This window comes from Hibiscus syriacus, unplaced genomic scaffold, assembly GCF_006381635.1.
Source record: "Hibiscus syriacus cultivar Baekdansim isolate YM2019G1 unplaced genomic scaffold, ASM638163v2 tig00110933_pilon, whole genome shotgun sequence".
In the NCBI taxonomy this organism is placed as follows: domain Eukaryota; kingdom Viridiplantae; phylum Streptophyta; class Magnoliopsida; order Malvales; family Malvaceae; genus Hibiscus; species Hibiscus syriacus.
The window spans coordinates 1,001,611-1,019,926 of record NW_024062919.1 but is presented as its reverse complement, the minus strand read 5'-3'; the positions used below and the strand labels follow the sequence as shown (position 1 = coordinate 1,019,926).

The window sequence follows — 18,316 nt, the reverse complement described above, 5'->3', positions numbered from 1 at the left end:
GCACGAGTTGAGCAAAATCATAATGACATTAACGAGTAACGACCCGAATCAAACAACAAATTTTTTTAACAAACACTACCAAACTCGCGTTCGACTCTCTCGATAATTACCTCTACTTAAACATCCACATATAATTGATTTATTTTTTTATTCAAATTAAAAAAAAAAGTAATATTATTTTTTAGTTACCCTCTTGATTCCTTATTCTTTATGACTTTGCCCTGATTAATTTATATTAACTTATATCGCACTTCTAATTTTAATGACGAAATCTATCAGTAAAAATTTTCAACATAAAACCTCAAATTCGAAGTATATAAATAATATAAATTGATTGTCATTTCAATCAATATGTTACTAAAAATTTACTATTTTTGAGTCACGTGAAAGATTAATCCGATTTCCGCATAACAAAGCAACCCAAAACTTAACGCAAAATTGGCTCTTCATTCCATGGATAGCTATTTTTAAAAAGATTAATTAAATTATCCATAATGGACCGTCTATATAATTTTTTCTTCAAATTACTATAACTTTATTTTTTTTATTTTCCATTCAAACTTGATGGCCACCATGTGAAACTCACTTCCAAGCAACTTGCTTGAGTAGATAAAGCCATATTGTTCTCAATGTCCATTAGGGTTTTAGATGTCAATTTCCATTATTTATTACATTTCTAGCTTTGGTGACAATCCTAATTTTACGTCAATTACGTGTCACTTCTCAAGGAGTGGTTTTAAATTATATTAGGGTAAATTACACCGATACCTTTGAACTTTTAATTTTATCAATTATAACATTAACTTTAATTTTCGTTTCAATTATACATTTGACGTAATATCTTTAATAGTATGGTCAAATTGACGTCGTTTTGGTGAGGTGTCTACATTGGTAGCCATCAGTCACGTCGATAGTCATCATCCACGTCTAGAGATGGGCAAGAGACTTGAATCCGACGGGTTTTAATTCGATCCAATCCTATCGAGTCAGATTTTTTTTGAAAATTTAGTTAAGATTTAAAAAAAAATGGTTTGGGTCGGGTTTTTTATAGGTATGTTCAAGTCGTGTCAGGTTCGATTTAGGGTGAAAATATCCAACCTGAAAAAAATATAATTTTATCTTATATATTTAGGGATCATTGCAATAATATCCCTCTATATATTATTTTTTTCAATTAAATCTCTATTTTTATTAAACAAAAGTATTATTTTTTATAAATATATTATTTTGGATCGGGTCGGGTTCGAGTTTAATCTCAAAAAGGCTGGTGGGTTCGGGTCGATAAAAATATGTGTATTTTTCGGGCCGGGTTCAGATTGGGTGGAAGCTGTATAATTTTTGGGTTGGGTTGATCGGAAACCTTACCCAACTCGACCCATGCTCATCCCTAGCCACATCACCGTGTCGTTAACGATTTGATGAATCAGTAATAAATTGAAACGAAATTTAAAATTCAGTATTATAATTGACAAAATTGAAAGTTTACTGATAGAAACGATACAATGCCTAAAATTTAGTTATATCTGATGTAGTTTACCCTTATGATTATTATTTGACGACATGTAATAAAATCATAATATTATAGAGAAGATTATCATGTCCAAAGATGAAATGTATGATCCAAGATTTGAATTCTAACATTATCGTGTCAACTATCGATCAAAAATCATATAAAGATAGTTATAATAAAAAAAATTAGGCTTAATATAAAAATAAATGCCTAAATTATACCCTTTTTTTCAATACTAAAAAGATTGATCCCTTGTTCATTAAATGTTTTTGGTTGAGGTAACAACTATAATGATCTCCAACGGCTAGAATTGATCGAAAATGTATAAATTAAAGGTCAAAACAAGGTAAACAAAAACCATATTGACGAACTACCAATATCAAGTATTCTTTTGTGCTTAATTTATCAAATTCGTTATGGTATATACACTTGTGAGCTACATTGTTTATTTTACTTAAGTGTGATTGAGTGTGTGTTTAAATTTGTGCAAACATATTTACCTTGTGGATTTTCTCTTAGTTTGCTTAATTTGTAATACTATGGGAGAGTGTGTATTCAAGGTTTTGGATAAACCTTAAATTGTTTGTAAGATACACATTGTCCTTAAAGATAAGAAAATTAGTGAATTTAAGAAATTCTTAGCGTGGATGCTAAGGTAGTGGATGTAGACTTAATTGAAAAGTCATACCACTCTAAAATCATTTGTAAAGTTTTTAATTTTCAATTACTTCTACTAAACTTTTTGAAAAACATTACTTCTCCCTCTAGACTATTCAGTTAATCGATAAAAACTAACCTAAAAATTTCAAATACTTCAAAAGATGCCTAAACTCAACCTCCACTGTTATAAAAAAAAAAAACCTCGAAGCATTGACTTCCCCAAAAATGGCGTCAGACCAAGACTTCCAAATCAGCGGCCGTGCTGTCTTCTTGACCGTCGTCCTCTTTGCTATCGTCCTTATATTCATTCTTATTTTCATCTACGGTCGGTGGATATGTAGCTCCCGCCATCCACAAGAGCTATCACAAAGCTCCCACGCGCCTCCGCCTCCTGCGCCGCGGCAGCCTCCAGGACTGGACTCCGATACGATCAATGCGTTGCCGTTGACTATTGCGACGAGCGGGAGTGAGTGTTTTATATGCCTTGGAGTGTTTGGAGATGGTGAGAAAGCTAAGGTTCTGCTCATTGTCAACACTTTTCATCCTGAGTGTGTTGACAGGTGGTTGAGTTCTGAGTCGAGTTGCCCACTCTGTAGAACTTCTCTCCGAGTTGAATCAGATCGGGTTCTTCATCAGAATATTTCGGTCATTAATGTAACTCAATGAATTTGTTCAATGAATAATGTGTCGTTTTCGATTTCCTTTTGCACGTGGGCTGTTGTTATCGGAGAAAACTAGTTCTTTTAATATTCATGCACCGTCCATTCCAGTGTTAATAATAATAATTTTAAAACTAAACGTTTAATATTTAAACTATTACTTATATTTTGTTTTATTTATATTTTTTTTAAATCATATATTGTAAAATACTCATGTAGCTTCGATTTCTTTTTTTGAGACCAATTTTTTTATTTAATCTCTCAACTTTATATCATTTAATTATTTTTTTCAATTATTCTATCATTTTAAATCTAGTTTTGATTAAATTTAAACCACGCGCTCTATTAATATTATAGAATTATGTAGCTTTAATTCCTATTAAGAATAAATTTATATTTTTTTAACTTAATCCTATTTTGTTCAATTGATCCTTTGGTTGATTTTATGTTTTTTTTCTCATCAATTCTTTTGACTTTATACTCTTATCAATAATTTATCCTATAAATAACAATATTATATATATATATATATTATAATTTCATATGTTATTAGATTTATTAAATAACATTACAAAATCTTACTCAAACATAAAAAATATAAAGAAATGTATATGTGTATATTATATGATTCAAAAACATTGTTTAATTTGAAATCAATATGTACCGTAATATTATAAAAATTACAATTGAATTTAAAGAGAAATTCAAACAACTCGACTCGAATCTTATAGTTTTGATCCGACTTAAAAAGTTTTTACATAGATTTTGAATCATAAAATAAGACTCATAAATTCGATTAAATCAAATCTTTCTTACTCATTCGACTAAATACTTACCCCTAACTATACCTTAAAGTTTTGAATATCTATCGTTTAAATCAACTTTAAAGTAGAGTTATATATATTCAGATTTCCAAGTTCAGACTATCAGAACCATTACAAGCTTTATTTTAAGTTCATAGACTTATGAAACGCATAGTTAAAGACCTATTAATTGATTGAATGGTCACACATAACCATGCGGGGTTAGATATCTAACAGATAATTTAATTAATTCGGATATAGTTATGCTCGTCTTTGATGTGGATGAGGGTCATGGGCCAAAATGGCCCAATATTAGCTTAACCCAATAAAGTGTCAAAGTCCAATTACCCAAACCTTTAAGAATTTAGGGTTTTAAACCTCTCTATATAATCTCACTGCCCCGGCTTACCCTTTCTCGTTGTCGTCGCAGCTTTTGAAGAATTACGCAAAACACACAGATTTTGAGCTGCAGAAAGAGACCCATTTGGAAGCCTTTTCACCATGAGAGCTAAGGTGAAAACCTAACCATCCGAAGCATGATCCTTATTTTTTATCCTTATTTTGCTTCTTTTTTTAATTGAAATGTTGAAATGGGTTTTTGAATTTTTGGTGATTTTCAGTGGAAGAAGAAGCGTATGAGAAGGTTGAAGAGGAAGAGGAGAAAGATGAGACAAAGATCTAAGTAATCTAGTAATTTACCTTTATCGAACCATTTAATCTTATGGAAACATGACATTTCTTTGATAAATCTTATGGTTTTGGATTATTTTTAATGATTTTTTTCATGAAGTTGCAAATACTATGTTATTACATACTTATGGAAGATTACGTCTGTAGATTTGAATTTAGGGAAGCTATTGTTAGCGACTAGGCTTATCAGATTTCTATTTCTGTATTTGTGACATGATTTTGCAAGTTCTTGTCAGATGTAAAAAATGTGTAATCTAGAATGCTACTCAAGTTTGGCTCTTGTTGTGGATATGTGCATGGTTGGATTTTGCTATGCTGTGTAAAGTTGTCGTATTCATTTATGTTTTTGGTATTGCGTACTTGGTATAGCTTCCAATACATGTATTTTGTGGGTATTTCTATGCTTGTTTATAGTTGGATACATGTGTATATTTGGATATTGCTATGATTGAGTATAGATATTGCAATGCTCGAGTGTAGTTTTTGGATACATGTACGTATTTTTTGTATTGATATGCTTGGGTTGGTTGGGTATAGCTGTGGAATATGTGTATTATGGATATTACAGTGCTTGGCAGCTATAGTTTTTGGATACGTTTATGTTTTTTCGTTATTGATATGCTTGGTATAGTTGTTGGATACGTGTATGTCTAATATTACAATGCTCGTTGTAGTTTTGGATACGTGTATGCTTTTCGGTATGATATGATGTGTATAGTTGCATAGTGTATGTTGGATATGCATGCTTCTGTGTTAGTTGTGGTGATGTGTATTTTTTGATATTGCAATTCGTCTGTTGTTGTAGTATGGTGCTTGTTGATGTGCTATGCTCGTGTATAGTTGTCGTATGTTTGGATATTGCAATGCCCTTGTATAGTTGTGGATATGTGTACGTTTTTGAAAGGCATGATGCCAAAAACAGCCCCAATGTTTACCCAAAATGGTCATTTTGGTCCCTATTCTTTTTTGGAACATTTTAACCCCCAATGTTTCACTTTGGGGGCTAAAAAAGATAGAGACAAGTGATTATTTTGTCAAATGTAAGGGATCTTTTGACCCGAAAAAATGTTGCAGGATATGGGGTTAAAATGATTATTTTGGTAAATGTTGGGGATTAATTTTGGTATAATGCCTTTTTGAAGTGAACAACTTGGAAGAAAAATATTTGGATGTTGCTATGCTCGGTTATAGTTGTTGAATATTTATGTTGGATATTATGATGAAGGGTAGGATATGCGTATGTTTTCAGAATGAATACGTGAAAAATACAAGAATGGACAGATAAGACATTAATATATATTCTTTTTTAAAAACCATATTCAAACCCGGTACTTCAAATATATTTGGGTATTACGAGTTTCAACTGTATTTTGTTTAAAAACTCTTTGTTGTCCTTATATTTTGTCAACATTTGATATAGTATTAAAAAATTTATATTTTAATTAAGAAATAGCATATAAATTTAAAATTTCTTCATAATTGTTGTACTTCCTTGAAAAATTATTCCGCTGCCATCACTTATTCATAACTTCCATTGGCATCCCGTATGAGAGCGCCCCTATCTCGATATTTATCTAGATACAATTTTTCAACATGATTTCTGGTTATAATTAAATAATATCCGCCAATTAAATTTATCTATTTCTATCAGTAGTCATCGTCAATCATCTTATTTTGACATAATTGAAAGAAGGATCGTATTATTTAGTGCACAAACAAATTGAAAGAAAAGGATCCTTTAGTATTAAACCACCGTTCCTTCACGCAGCTACAATCTTCTTGAAATAATTGTTATCAATTTTATTATCGAAAATTTTTTATTTAACTGTCGAATTTATTATTTATATCTATCTGTCAATAATCATTAATTATAATAACATCATTCATCTCATTGTCTAGTGCACAAAAAGTTGAAAAAGGAGATCTTCAACCCTACTCCAGTTCCTCATCTTCAGTCTTCTTGCATACCATCAACTGTCACTCACCGTGCAATCTAAAAAGGCTAAACAGCCTAAATTTATAAATCTAAAATCCCACCCATCTTTATTACAATTTCCTTCATTGATCTAAAACCTAGAAACGCATCCCATCGTTTCATATTTCCCTCCATTTTTACCACTAATTTAAAACTCATCATTTTCTTCCCCACTCATCATTTCTTCTATTAATCTAAAACCAACATATATTAAAATAAAATTTCAACATCCTGCAATCAAAACCATCTGTTCAATCTTATTTTCCTTCGAAGCACCATCTGTCGTCCTCAATACTAATTTCTCCCTTGAAACAGAACATCCAAATAAATTTCCCATTTTTGTTCTCCCTAATTTTTCTCTATAAGTTGTATTACAAATTATTTTTATTTTGATTTTCCAGAGATAAAATGATAGCAGAGGATATTTTCTTTTTGTTCTTTTCTCACGTAACAAAACAATGGTTACAGACGGATACCATCACTACCATGAATGTTAAAAAAAAAACGGAGGATTCATAAATTCCAACAAATTTGTTTCAAATCAAAACACCATTTAGCACAAATTGCATAATCAGAATACCAACAATTCTACCAATAAAATGTAACCAACATATATATAAATCAAAAACAATTTTTTCTGTCTCAAATTAGAAAAAATTGAAGCAAAAGAAGAAACAAAGAAATGTGAAGTGGTGTTTTCGTATATACTGCTGGGCCAATTCCAAGGACATCATCAAACGAAAATACTACAAATACAATATGCATTATGATAATAATCCTCGGCTTACCCCTTCTTGCCAGCAGCCAAAAAAATGATCTTTCAACCACAAAAAGAATATTACAAAATAACTTATCAAATTGACAAAATATAAAATGTCATTATTCAAAAACCTGACGAAATTGCCATAATTGGAACTACGAATTAGAAGTCTTCCGTCATTGCAACAGAACGAAACAACTAGGCTAAAAGCTTTTTCATCAAACAAACCTGTCACAGTTAATAACTGCTTCCCATTGGCGGCATCCCGTAAGGTGGCATCGAGGCATTCCATTCCCATTCCCATTCCTCCCATGGGTGGTGGGGAGGTGCAAATCCACCACCCATCGTTGGTCCTCCCATACCTGGCATTGGCGGTGCGGGCAATGCAAGAGGTAGCAGCTGAGCAACATATCTGCAACATAAGGCATTTATTTAACAGTTACGACTTTGAATCCCTCAAAGTCTAGCTACTCCCACCGTGCAGGAGTAGAAAACATTTTGAGAAAATGGAGTTGAATTTCGGCCTTTTAAGGTATTATTACCTGTTGTGCAATGACTTCTTTCTCTTCTTGCTCTTTAGCCTTTACTTCTTTTGAGCTTCAATCTTGTCCTTGATAAGTTCATCAACTTTGCAAGTATATTCGCGGATAAACTGAAAATCAATGACAAAATAATATAAAATCAGAACTATCTTGAACAAAAAAGAATCATGGTAGAATAAGCAGTTGCACTCGATCAACCATCAAAGCGTTTTAGCTAATAAAACTATTAACCAAACGATGAACCGAATGCAGCAGAGCACATAAATCACCTGCAGCAGATACGGGAATGCGAAGTCGATCATGTTGTTAATCCAGGCAAGCTCAAGAACATCTGGTCGAATTAAGTCATAACAGACAAAGAGGCACGATGTGAAGCATTCCTTCTTGCCCTGTACAAAGAGAAGGTCGACACTGAAATTATGTCCAATTCAAAACAATAACATTACAGTGATAATACAGACGGAGAACCACCATAGTGTAAAAACATGCATACGTTAATGACTATACTCTCCGTTTCCTATACCTATATTGTGGTTGCGAAGACAATGGTTTTATACTTATAGCCTATGGTATTCAGACTCAGATGTGTGGGATACAAATGTGTCCGACATTATATTTAGGTTTTTTCATGCAGTTGAAGAGACCCAGGGTCAATCCCATAACCCTGCCCAAATATGTGTTAGACACATACTTCAAGAAAAATGAAAAATAAAAACAAAGCTTTTACTTGAACCCGAGAGGAACAGGTGGGAGAAAAACAACATAATAAGTAGTAGCAGTTGGCCAAGCAGATACTGTTTATGAGTCTGCATATTTTTACATATTCGGGAATGAGTCGAGTACCTGATCAATGAAATAAACAAGCAACTCCTCGGCAAGTTCACGTTCACCAGACTGTGAAGCTGTTTCCATTGCATCTCGAATGTTTGTCCTTCTTTGACAAGGCAATGGACTGCTTCCATCTACCTGCCTTTTTGTAAATATATGCAGCAACACGCCTCATTTCAAGCAGCTCGTGTTTCTCAACTACCAAAAAATTAGAAGTTTAATATCAGAAACAAACCTAACAGTAAAACAAATGTAAGGAAAACAATAATTTACCTTTTGTGCAAGTCCATCTGATCAAAATTATCATGCAAATCAATAGATTCTCTCAATCTATCGTAATCTTCTTCCTCAACATAAATATCATTCAATGCCTCATTTACTGCCGACACATTGTTGCTCTGAACAGCAACCATGTATGGCTTCACAAGGCATAGATGGCCAGCCTGAAACACCAGGAAGGAAATAATTGTCAACCCAAAGTTAATTAAGGTAATAGTAAAGAAAGTCCTTGCATTTTAATATTAGATCATTTTCTGCCAGAACGGAACCTTTCTCATGATATCAACAACACGAGTGTGATCCACACGAAGAGCCAGCACATTGAGCATATCATTGATGAGATCAGGATGTTCTTGCAAGTAGAAGTGGACAGCCTTGTAATAGCTCAACACTAGCAACTTTGACGAATATCTTTGAACTGCATATGATCCCATGCATCAGGAGAGTGGTTCATCACAGTAGTTGCAGCATTATCGAATTCGTCATATTGGATATACAAAAAGGTAAGTTCCTTCCAATGCTGCTGCTCGTCACAAGCTCTTATCAGTTTGGGAATATTGAGGCGTGTAGAAAACAATTTAATGTGCTCCATAAGTTTCTCGGACGATATCGGCGTACAGAACTCCCAATTCAGTAAAGATACCCATATGTGCACGTTCCAATCCTAAACCACTCTCCATGAGAGAGATTAACTCATTGAAGCATCCTCTATTCTGATAGTATTCACTGACTTCTTCCAATCCACCTGAAAACCAGCAAACATATTGGTCAAAATCATCACAGAAAAGCAGTCTCCAATAGATAAACATGAGAAGGAAAGGGGAACTGAACGTGCAATGACTTCATTACTCCTAAAAATTGCAAGTCAACCTGAAAGTAAGCTACCTGTACAATCACGTTAAGACCACATATCTGTGCCAATCGGAATTCCTCTGCATCACACAAGCAAAGCAAACTTCCTTCCATGTCTTGGCACTGTTTGCTTTCCGTGCTGCATCAACAGCACCCTGGAATTGTTTAAGCCTCACAAGTGTAACAGCCAACTTGGCCCAGTTAGATATAAATGCAAATATGATTTTTGCAGCTTCATAGAGCTCTTCATCAAAAAACCGATCACCAACATTTGAAGATTAGCCACATTTGGCATGAGAATGAATTCTTCAATTTCACCCAGTCTATCAATCTTTGCATATGCATATATGAGTTCACTGTCCACCTTGGGCTCCTTGACCTTCTCCCTGACCATCAGAAGGTACCTCACCAGATCAGGGTAGACATTAGCATCCTCAGAAGCTCGGATAACCTCAAAGAAGTGAGTAGCATCATCTGCACGAATAAATGACTCAATTGCATCGCTCACCAGACCTTCCCTTAGTTGTGCCTTTGCCACCTGACTCCAAACAGCATCTTCAACTCGGAAAGCAAATTCCACGGCTCGATCAATACTTCTAATGTTATCCAATAAAACATCGACAGCCTGAACATTTAAGTTGAATTTTTTGAATATTGCAAAAGCTTCTTCATATAATTGAGCTTCCACAGCCACTTCTCCAACTGCAGGTCCATCAAAATTATCTAGCCTGTGATATAATCCATAACTCTGGATGGATCTGCCTTGATAGCTGTCAAATAAGTAGATTTTGCAGATTGAAGTTCCCACTGAATGCAGAGTTTTTGGAGCACTATCTTCTCAAGAAGCTCAATCAGTTCATGGGGCAAGTCAGCAGTCATGAAGGCTTTAACAGCAGCAGACACTTGTTCTGGACTTTTGCTCTCTGGCAAAGCAGTCGACACAACCTGATCAATTAGATGTCTTCTATATTCATTTTCAGGATTTAGAACCTTGTCCCAAAGATCAGCATCCATCCTCTCTACAACATACCTGCGATCAAAGGATGATGAACCAATAAGCCACTAAGAAACAAAGATCTGATACACTGTCATACATAATTAAAGGATTGCATACCTGGCCTGCAATTTGAACAACGAGTTCTTATTTGTGACATCGATAAGTTCGTCATCACATTGTCCTCTTCGGTAAGCCACAACTGCCAAGGTGGGATCACGTTTCTCACAGTACTTACCAACGACCCGGGAATCATAGTAAGGGTTGGTTGTGAGGAAGTGCTCTGGATTGTTATTGCTTTCAATGATAATTTTTCCCAGAGCATGTGAACATGCACATCTTTGCTTCCCTCACTTACAAGATGCTCCAAGAACTGTGAAAGCAAACGGAGTCGATTTTGGAAACCAAATGCAAAAAATGAGAATCACATGATAATGAAAAGATGGAACAAGGACACAAGATCCACTAAAAAAATCACCTCTTCTCGCATTCATCCACAAGGGATCAACTGGTAGCAAAGAACGTACTGAGAGAATGAGACCTTTAATAAAATCTTCAGGGCATTCATCGTCTAGTAACTGTCCCACTACCAAAGGAGCATTCCCAGGGTTCACCTATCAAACAAGCAAACAAGATCACAATTACTCTTGTTTAAATTAAATTCACGCAGTGCAAGTGAACCTATCTAGTGGAGAATATCATACCTTCTGAACATAACCTTCAATGTAACGGATCATGTTGTTTGTGTAGAGGTAGTGAGTGAGATCAGGGACAAACCCAAATCGATCACAAACATTAATCAAGGGTCTGGCATCAGGAAGCTTGGCTTCCATCAGGAAGTTCTTTGTCTTTTCAGCATCATAAAAGTTTGATTCCCTGGTTACGCGCTCAACCTCCTTTATTTGTTCAGTTTAGCAGCAGCCTCAATATACTTAAAGTGTATATCAGGATCCTCACTGTCCCATAACCGAAGTAAACAACATAGTTAGAAATAGCTGTGTTATGCCCAGATAAACGAAGGAAATTTCATGTCTGTTAAATAGCTTACCTTGAGCTTAAATAAGTTCCCAGGAAAAAGTAAAGTCCTTCATATGACTTAAATTGCTCAAAAGTTTTATGCAAGCCTCACCCAACTGCTCACAGTACTCTTTGGAAACCTGCAAAGCCATCTAGCTTAGTCTTCGACTCTTCGGTAATTTACTAAACATTATTTGTATGCCATTATACAACATTCTTTACCTGAACGATTTGAAGGTTTCCCCTTAGATTAACCAGCAGAAGGTCCTTCATGCACTCCAAAGCCCATTCTCGTGAAAGAGTGCCGAAAAATTCAACAAGTGCCTGAAATAGAATTATTATTGAAAAATTATCAGGACATAGTAGTCTCCAACTTCCCCAGGAGATAACGATAGTGGACAACATGTACCTGTGGCTCAATAGCATGTGTATTCACGATGACACGTTTAATATCTGGCAACTCAGAGTAATGCTGCAAAAAGGAGTTAATTGAATCAGGGAGATATTAGTGTATAAAACCACAAAAATGAGATAATTATAAATCTTAATAGGATAATTACCTGCAGAGCTCGCACATAGAGACCAGCTTTCTCACAAAGTTGTGCAATTCGAGGGCGATCATAATGACTGAACATTCCATTTGCTAAAATGGCATCGGCAACATTAGGAAAAGTCACTAAATTGATTTCCAAAACCTGCATGGAAAAGAATGGTATTGAACTACATATATTATACTTTTTCAGAAAACGGGAACAAAAAAGAGAGATTAGCTGAACCAGCATATCAAGAAATAACCTTTGTCTGTAAAAGCATGCTCTGGCAGATTTGGCTTCAAAACATCTAAAAAATGCAGTAGCCTCTCGTATCAAGTTCCTCTGAGAAAAAGCAGATACCCAAAGAAAACATTTCATGTGTTTTGTATCGAAAGTAAGGTTATTTTCACAATCAAATTGATAAACATCAGACCTGAAGAAAAGGTCAGTAATAGTGTTGTAATCAACCGGACAGCCTCCCTCCATTTGAGACATCATCAATGCAAAATTAACAGCTCCCTGCAAGTAAAACAAGTTATAACCCCTTTGTCTATGAAAATTACAGATCAAAAAGATCATAATAATAGCTACTGATTGCCAAACAATAAAAAGGACTTTAATGAGAGATTTAATACAACTGAACATATTTATCAATTATTCATATGACACGCTTTCAACACCTCAAACACTAAGGACTACAGAAAAGAAGACCAAACCTGTGGATCTGTACGAAGAATGTTTGCAGAAGGAACAGATAGTCAGGAGAGTACCCAACCTGAGGAAACAATTTAGTCATGACTATTTGATGCAAGCATTCACAGGAATGTAAAAACTTGTGGGAGAAATGATCCAATTGTGATAGGGTGTAAAAAGATCATGCATCAATAGCACCAGAAAATGTCATCATAAAGGAAAATGTGGCAATCACCTGCTTTGAGTATATCAAGATTTTGTCAAACTCCCTTCGTTCTGCAAAAGCTGCAACAACTTTAGGAGTTGCCCTAGCTTTAACATATATTTTCAGTGCAAGATCATTATCCACAGTCTACAACAATAGAAAAATGAAATTAGACGAACAAAAAAAAAAGTAAAAACCGTCGGAACATTTTTTTATTTTGAAATTTAGACAATTTATAACATACAAATACTATTTTATTCTGGTGAGTACAAATCAAACCTTCACAAGGTCACCAAGTTCCTCACTACATTCCAATTTATCTTCAGCCAGCCAATTCTCCAGAAGATTCTTCTTGTTTTGGTTTACCACTAGTCGAGATAATTCCAATGACTCAAATGCATTAAGCTTCCCTTTTGTTAAAAGTGTACCAAAATACTGCAACAATGGTGGAGTCTGCCCAGCTTGCACAGGTACACTCTACATCATTCAGATAAACGTTTTCGCCTCACATAAAATCAACAAAAACATAAAAACCAGAACCTAAATGATAAAAAATGAAGCAAATGAGACCTGAAACTTGGCGACTGTATCAGGTGTGCGTAGGATCCCCTGTGGAGACTCCGCTGCAAGCTCAGCAGCTTCTTATACTTTGTCTGAGAAAACAATTCTTGAAAACGTTGGACAACCTGAGATATCCAAACCAAGAGAATCAAGACCATAGTATATATTGAAAGAACAAAGTAAGCAAAAACAAGATCTAAATAAAAATAACAGCTCAAATAGAGTAACTTAGACTAGGTATTATTGTCAACAAAATGCAGCAAATTTTTTTTTAAAAAATATATAATTATTGAATTCAATGCAAAAACACAACCAATAATTGGCACTGAAGTATATCACTAAACAAGAGGGCAACGTATCACCAATCTCAGCATTGTAGCAAGACTGAAGAAATCCCAAATTCATGAAGAAAGTTACCACAAAATGTATAGCTCTTAGTTGATATATCAGGCTCTTGCTCCAAAATTGACATTCCAACGCAAAGATCCACAAACCATAGACCAAACTATACACAAATCAATCCTCTTACCAGGTTCTCTGCACCGGGAAGGTTTCCTCTTTTAGCCAGATTGACAGCAAGCTCCAAATTGTTCAGCTGAAACAGAAAACAACCAGGAAAAGTTGTAAGCCGGTGTGCCTCACCTTAGTGATACGAGAAAATAAAACAGAGAAGGCACAAAAACATACTTGGCCGCTAACAAATGGCACTATTGTTGCTTCATTTACAGTAGCCAGTACACCTGACCTCGCCTGTTGATGGCATAAAACCCTCCTGCCGCTGAAGCTTCAGAGGTTAAAAATATTGGGTCTGGGCTGATTCTATTTCTGTATACGGCACTTGCTGTCTCTAGATCATAAACAAACAGCAGCCCCAGCTTGGTGATAACATAGATTAAACTATATATGTGTGATATCTGCCAATTAAAAGAAACTTGTCTTAGAATAGGCACAAAAATAAATTTTATAAAAAACAAGAAAAATAATTATAATCAAGGGCCAAGGCCATTATGCTACCTGCATTGCAACTGGAAAATCATCTTGAAAATCTGGTGGGAAGAATAGATCTGCCTGTTTCTTTGAAAATGATGGCCTACCTGCCATTATAATCAAGACCATTTGGAATCTAATAGACTGAAGGAAATAAAACAAAATCTTGTAAATCCTATGTTTTAGAGAAGAATAGTTAATTTACAGCCAAAGACCCCCATCAAAATTTTAACTTATCATGATTTAGAATTGCCAAAGATAAAATTCTAGGATTACTGAATAAAATCCCCCACAAATTTATAAAGTAAGGTCCCAACCAACTGACCTAGTCAAAGCTAAAAGTAATTTCTGATTGTACTCATGATTATTGGATTACTTGAAGAAGAAATGGCAAATTGTTTTTTTTTCCATGAATAAAGACCATCAGTATCCCTTCATACACAAAAATGGGATAACAAAAGTATAACAGAAATCATAGCAAGCTGACCTGGCTGAGCACCAAGCTCAATTATGTGCAACTTTGACACAATCTGGCCAGCATTAAAACTCTTGGTAGCAAAAGAAATAAGAATGGAAGGATTCTCGTTTCCTGGAACCTGCCGGATTCAAACATGCATATAAAATAACTAGCTAGTTAGATCAGGATATAATAATATCTGGGGAAAGAAGTTCAAGAAATCCCCTTGCCTTAAATTGTGCAAAAGAAGCAGCATGTGCTTCAAGAGCTTGACTACGCTGCTGATTAACAGAGAAAAGTTGCATGTTCCCCTTGACCAATTGTGGCCTCTAAAGGAGACAAAACAGGGATCAAAATCAGAACTATATAGTAGCAGCAAATAAAGTTTCTAAAGATAGATTTTCATAACTGACAATATTAATGCAAGGAACTATTCTGACAGTATAGAGACAAAATGGAGAAGAAAAGGCAAAGAAAACTAAAAATGGGGTTAGAGGGATGCAAGAGACAAATAAATCACCTATATGGTTGAACTATGGCCCACACAACAACCACCACAGCTAGAACTCTTTAGGCCTAGTTAGTTTAAGGAAATATTTAGAATAAATTATCACAAAAGTTCAGTTTTTTGGCATAAAACCTTATTTACTTACGTGTCTCAAATTTCAAATTCCCAAAACTTCATACAAATGAAGCAACAATGCCTTCTTCAAAAAAAAAAAATGCTACATACCTCAGGTGCACCAGGGGAAATTCCAATCAAAACCAACCACTTCTCCGAAGGGTCACATTTATAGTTTATTATCTGATTGTTGACTAAATTAGCTGTTCTCTCAAACATCTTAATTGGTTCAGATCACCTGCAAGGAATAAGAGGCAATGAAACACATAATATAAAAAGTATTATATAATAGATAAAACACAGATGCATGTGATTCTAGATAAGTTAACAAAATAACTTCTTACCTTCAATTGACCAATGATACACGGAGGTCTGTGTGATCAGACCAAGCATTTTTGTGCTAATCCATTTCCAAAATACAATCTGGACAATGAACCAAGGACATTTTGCTAAGCGCATGCGATCATGTTCACTATTGAGGAAATATAAAGAATGTGGCAGACAGCTAATGACATAACCCATGAACAATTACAAAAAAATTTAAAAAATAACAAACGGGATAATAAATGAATTTACTGGTTCAGGCATCTGATGCGATTTGATTTTCGCTTTCAACTCTATGTTAAATATTTGCAAGTGATCTTGAGTTGTTCCCGGCAGTTGAGCTACAAAAGCAATGACATATAAAGCTTAGAAAATAAAAATTGAAGGCATAAAAATAGTTGAGATATTTAATCTCCTTCTCCCTTAATACTTTCATTAGAAGGCATATTAAGTACTTCATGACTTGCATTTCAACCATATTTTTTTTGTCTCACTGAATCAAATTGAAGTAAATTCCACTATAAGATGACTCTAGCACTCAGCAGAGCTGAGCAATTGTTCTTGGCAAACAAACAAATTGATGAACAAATACACCAAAAAATATTTAATAGAAAATAGAGCAGAAAAGCATTAATTACTCCAAATAACATAGTTCACACACAGCCAAAAACAGGGATCTAGCAGTTAACAGATATGGTATAACATTAATTTGTTCATTTTAGAAAGCAAAGAGCAAGTAGCAAGCATTAAACAAAAGAAGCTTCAATGCCATTTCAAATATTTTTTCGGCACATTTATTAGATAAAGAAAATCTCATACGGAAATAGGCGTGCCCCAATAAAAAGTATTACGAAAGTAGTTAAGGAAACTGACCTTTCAAAGCGAGGATTCTAGAATTCGGATTCATAAGAGCAGAGTCCGCTGTAATAGGCCTTCTCAAGGGCTGCATCGGCATGCTCATGTCGATGATCACAACACTATTTTGAGGAGACGTTTCTCTCACACAAATATACTTATCAGATTCCATAGTTACGTTCGTGAATGATAAATTGTGGATTAATACCAACGCTCGGCAACTGCAAACAGACATCATCATTCAGATCACTAAAAATTCTCACTATTTGAAAACGTAAAGAGCAACTTCGAAACAGATCTAATCAAGTTTTATATATATATTAGATCTGATAAAGTTTATGAAGTATTCGATTAAGCTCGGAAACCGATGATTAACTATAATTCAGCTGAACTTTCTATTAATACCGATTGAAACCGAGCGAGGGAAATTAGACTGAAACGAGAAGACTTACAGTTAAGACCTCCTTCATGGCGAGGGAGCGTTGAGGCTGCCATGGTGGCTCAGATCGAAGGATGAAGATTGACGAATCAGGAGTGGATCTAACGGCTGAGAACGGATCTTTCAATCACGAGTCAAAACTGAACACTGATAAAGAGATGAGAGAACAGAAAAATAAAAACTGTTCGAAGAGATCTGAAGCAGAGAATTTAAAACATTTGAAAAGAGAGAGTGAAAGAAAAAAGAGAAACAGAGGAGTGATCCAATCCAAGGCACTGGAGAAAGAGGAAAGGACGTGTAAAAAATGTGCCTCAGTGCGCTCGTTTGCTAGTTCTTGGATTTTGATTTTTATAGATGCTGGATCCGGGTATTAACCGATCCAAGTATCTTTTTATTTTTATTTTTATAGATATAACAACGGTTTGTTTTCTTCATAATGATTAAACGCGGAATGATTCAAATGCCGAATGATTTAGAGTCTCTGTATGAATTAACTCTGAATGTGACATGTTATTGATAATGGCTCTGAATCATTCAGAATGTACTTTTGTGCTGAATCATTTAAAATTGTTTTGCTGAATCAGTCAGCACTGAATCATTCAGAAGTGCGAAACAAACACGCTGAATGTTGAACGGTTCAGTATTCAGCGCTGAACGGTTCAATATTCAGCGTTGAACGGTTCAGTATTCAGCGCTGAACGGTTCAGTATTCAGCGTTGAATGATTCCATTAAGAGACAAACAAATAACCCCATATTAGGGATGTTATGTGTCGGTCAGATTAAGTAAATGCACAAACTTCATCCGAATATATATTATTTTAAAAACTTCTTAAATAATGTGTAGGGAAAAAGATTAACTCATTAAGGGTGTTGAAAAATTATTTGCTGTGATAAAGTATCTGTTATAGTGTTTTTGGAAAGATGTTTGTATCACTCATCATCTTCTATATTGTTACTCTGTTAGGCTTAGTGTTCTAACTACACACAATATTAGAAATATGTCTTTTAAGCGACTTCTCAATAAACCGAGTGATCCAAACGTCTTCCCAAAGACACTATAGCAAACATCT

At 34.7% G+C, this 18,316-nt stretch overlaps 2 protein-coding genes and 1 long non-coding RNA gene across 3 annotated transcripts; 2 read left to right on the top strand and 1 right to left on the bottom strand.

Annotated features, from left to right (window-relative positions):
- The first annotated feature begins 2,367 nt into the window (after positions 1 to 2,367).
- Positions 2,368 to 2,851, top strand: LOC120147043 (RING-H2 finger protein ATL66-like). Its single transcript, XM_039160510.1, has one exon. It carries the CDS (start codon positions 2,396 to 2,398, stop codon positions 2,834 to 2,836), a length of 441 nt encoding a protein of 146 aa, XP_039016441.1. The 5' UTR covers positions 2,368 to 2,395; the 3' UTR covers positions 2,837 to 2,851.
- A 1,150-nt stretch (positions 2,852 to 4,001) lies between these two features.
- Positions 4,002 to 4,292, top strand: LOC120147128. The gene is made up of 2 exons (XR_005518265.1): positions 4,002 to 4,145; positions 4,253 to 4,292. It is a non-coding gene; the product is annotated as an uncharacterized LOC120147128 (long non-coding RNA).
- A 3,002-nt stretch (positions 4,293 to 7,294) lies between these two features.
- LOC120147088 (clathrin heavy chain 1-like) lies at positions 7,295 to 15,846 on the bottom strand. Its single transcript, XM_039160543.1, has 27 exons — positions 15,739 to 15,846; positions 15,236 to 15,334; positions 15,036 to 15,144; positions 14,576 to 14,655; positions 14,302 to 14,475; positions 14,091 to 14,156; positions 13,280 to 13,477; positions 13,031 to 13,147; positions 12,819 to 12,877; positions 12,529 to 12,652; positions 12,346 to 12,444; positions 12,130 to 12,264; positions 11,979 to 12,041; positions 11,792 to 11,893; positions 11,257 to 11,448; positions 11,031 to 11,166; positions 10,673 to 10,835; positions 10,306 to 10,588; positions 9,824 to 10,183; positions 9,650 to 9,713; positions 9,350 to 9,451; positions 8,976 to 9,124; positions 8,701 to 8,870; positions 8,443 to 8,569; positions 7,869 to 7,988; positions 7,645 to 7,709; positions 7,295 to 7,469 (listed from the first exon to the last, which is right to left on the bottom strand). Exons 1-27 carry the CDS (start codon positions 15,844 to 15,846, stop codon positions 7,295 to 7,297), a joined length of 3,639 nt encoding a protein of 1,212 aa, XP_039016474.1.
- Positions 15,847 to 18,316: the final 2,470 nt, after the last annotated feature.

Bases quoted from the DNA above. Each gene is read 5' to 3' on its own strand.
- LOC120147043 (XM_039160510.1), top strand. From the start codon at position 2,396: ATGGCGTCAGACCAAGACTTCCAAATCAGCGGCCGTGCTGTCTTCTTG.
- LOC120147088 (XM_039160543.1), bottom strand. From the start codon at position 15,846: ATGTTTGAGAGAACAGCTAATTTAGTCAACAATCAGATAATAAACTAT. The intron at 10,589-10,672 runs GTATGCAATCCT...CTTTGATCGCAG, and splicing joins TTGTTCAAATTGCAGGCCAG to GTATGTTGTAGAGAGGATGG. The intron at 9,125-9,349 runs GTATCTTTACTG...GATCATATGCAG, and splicing joins ATTGGAACGTGCACATATGG to TTCAAAGATATTCGTCAAAG.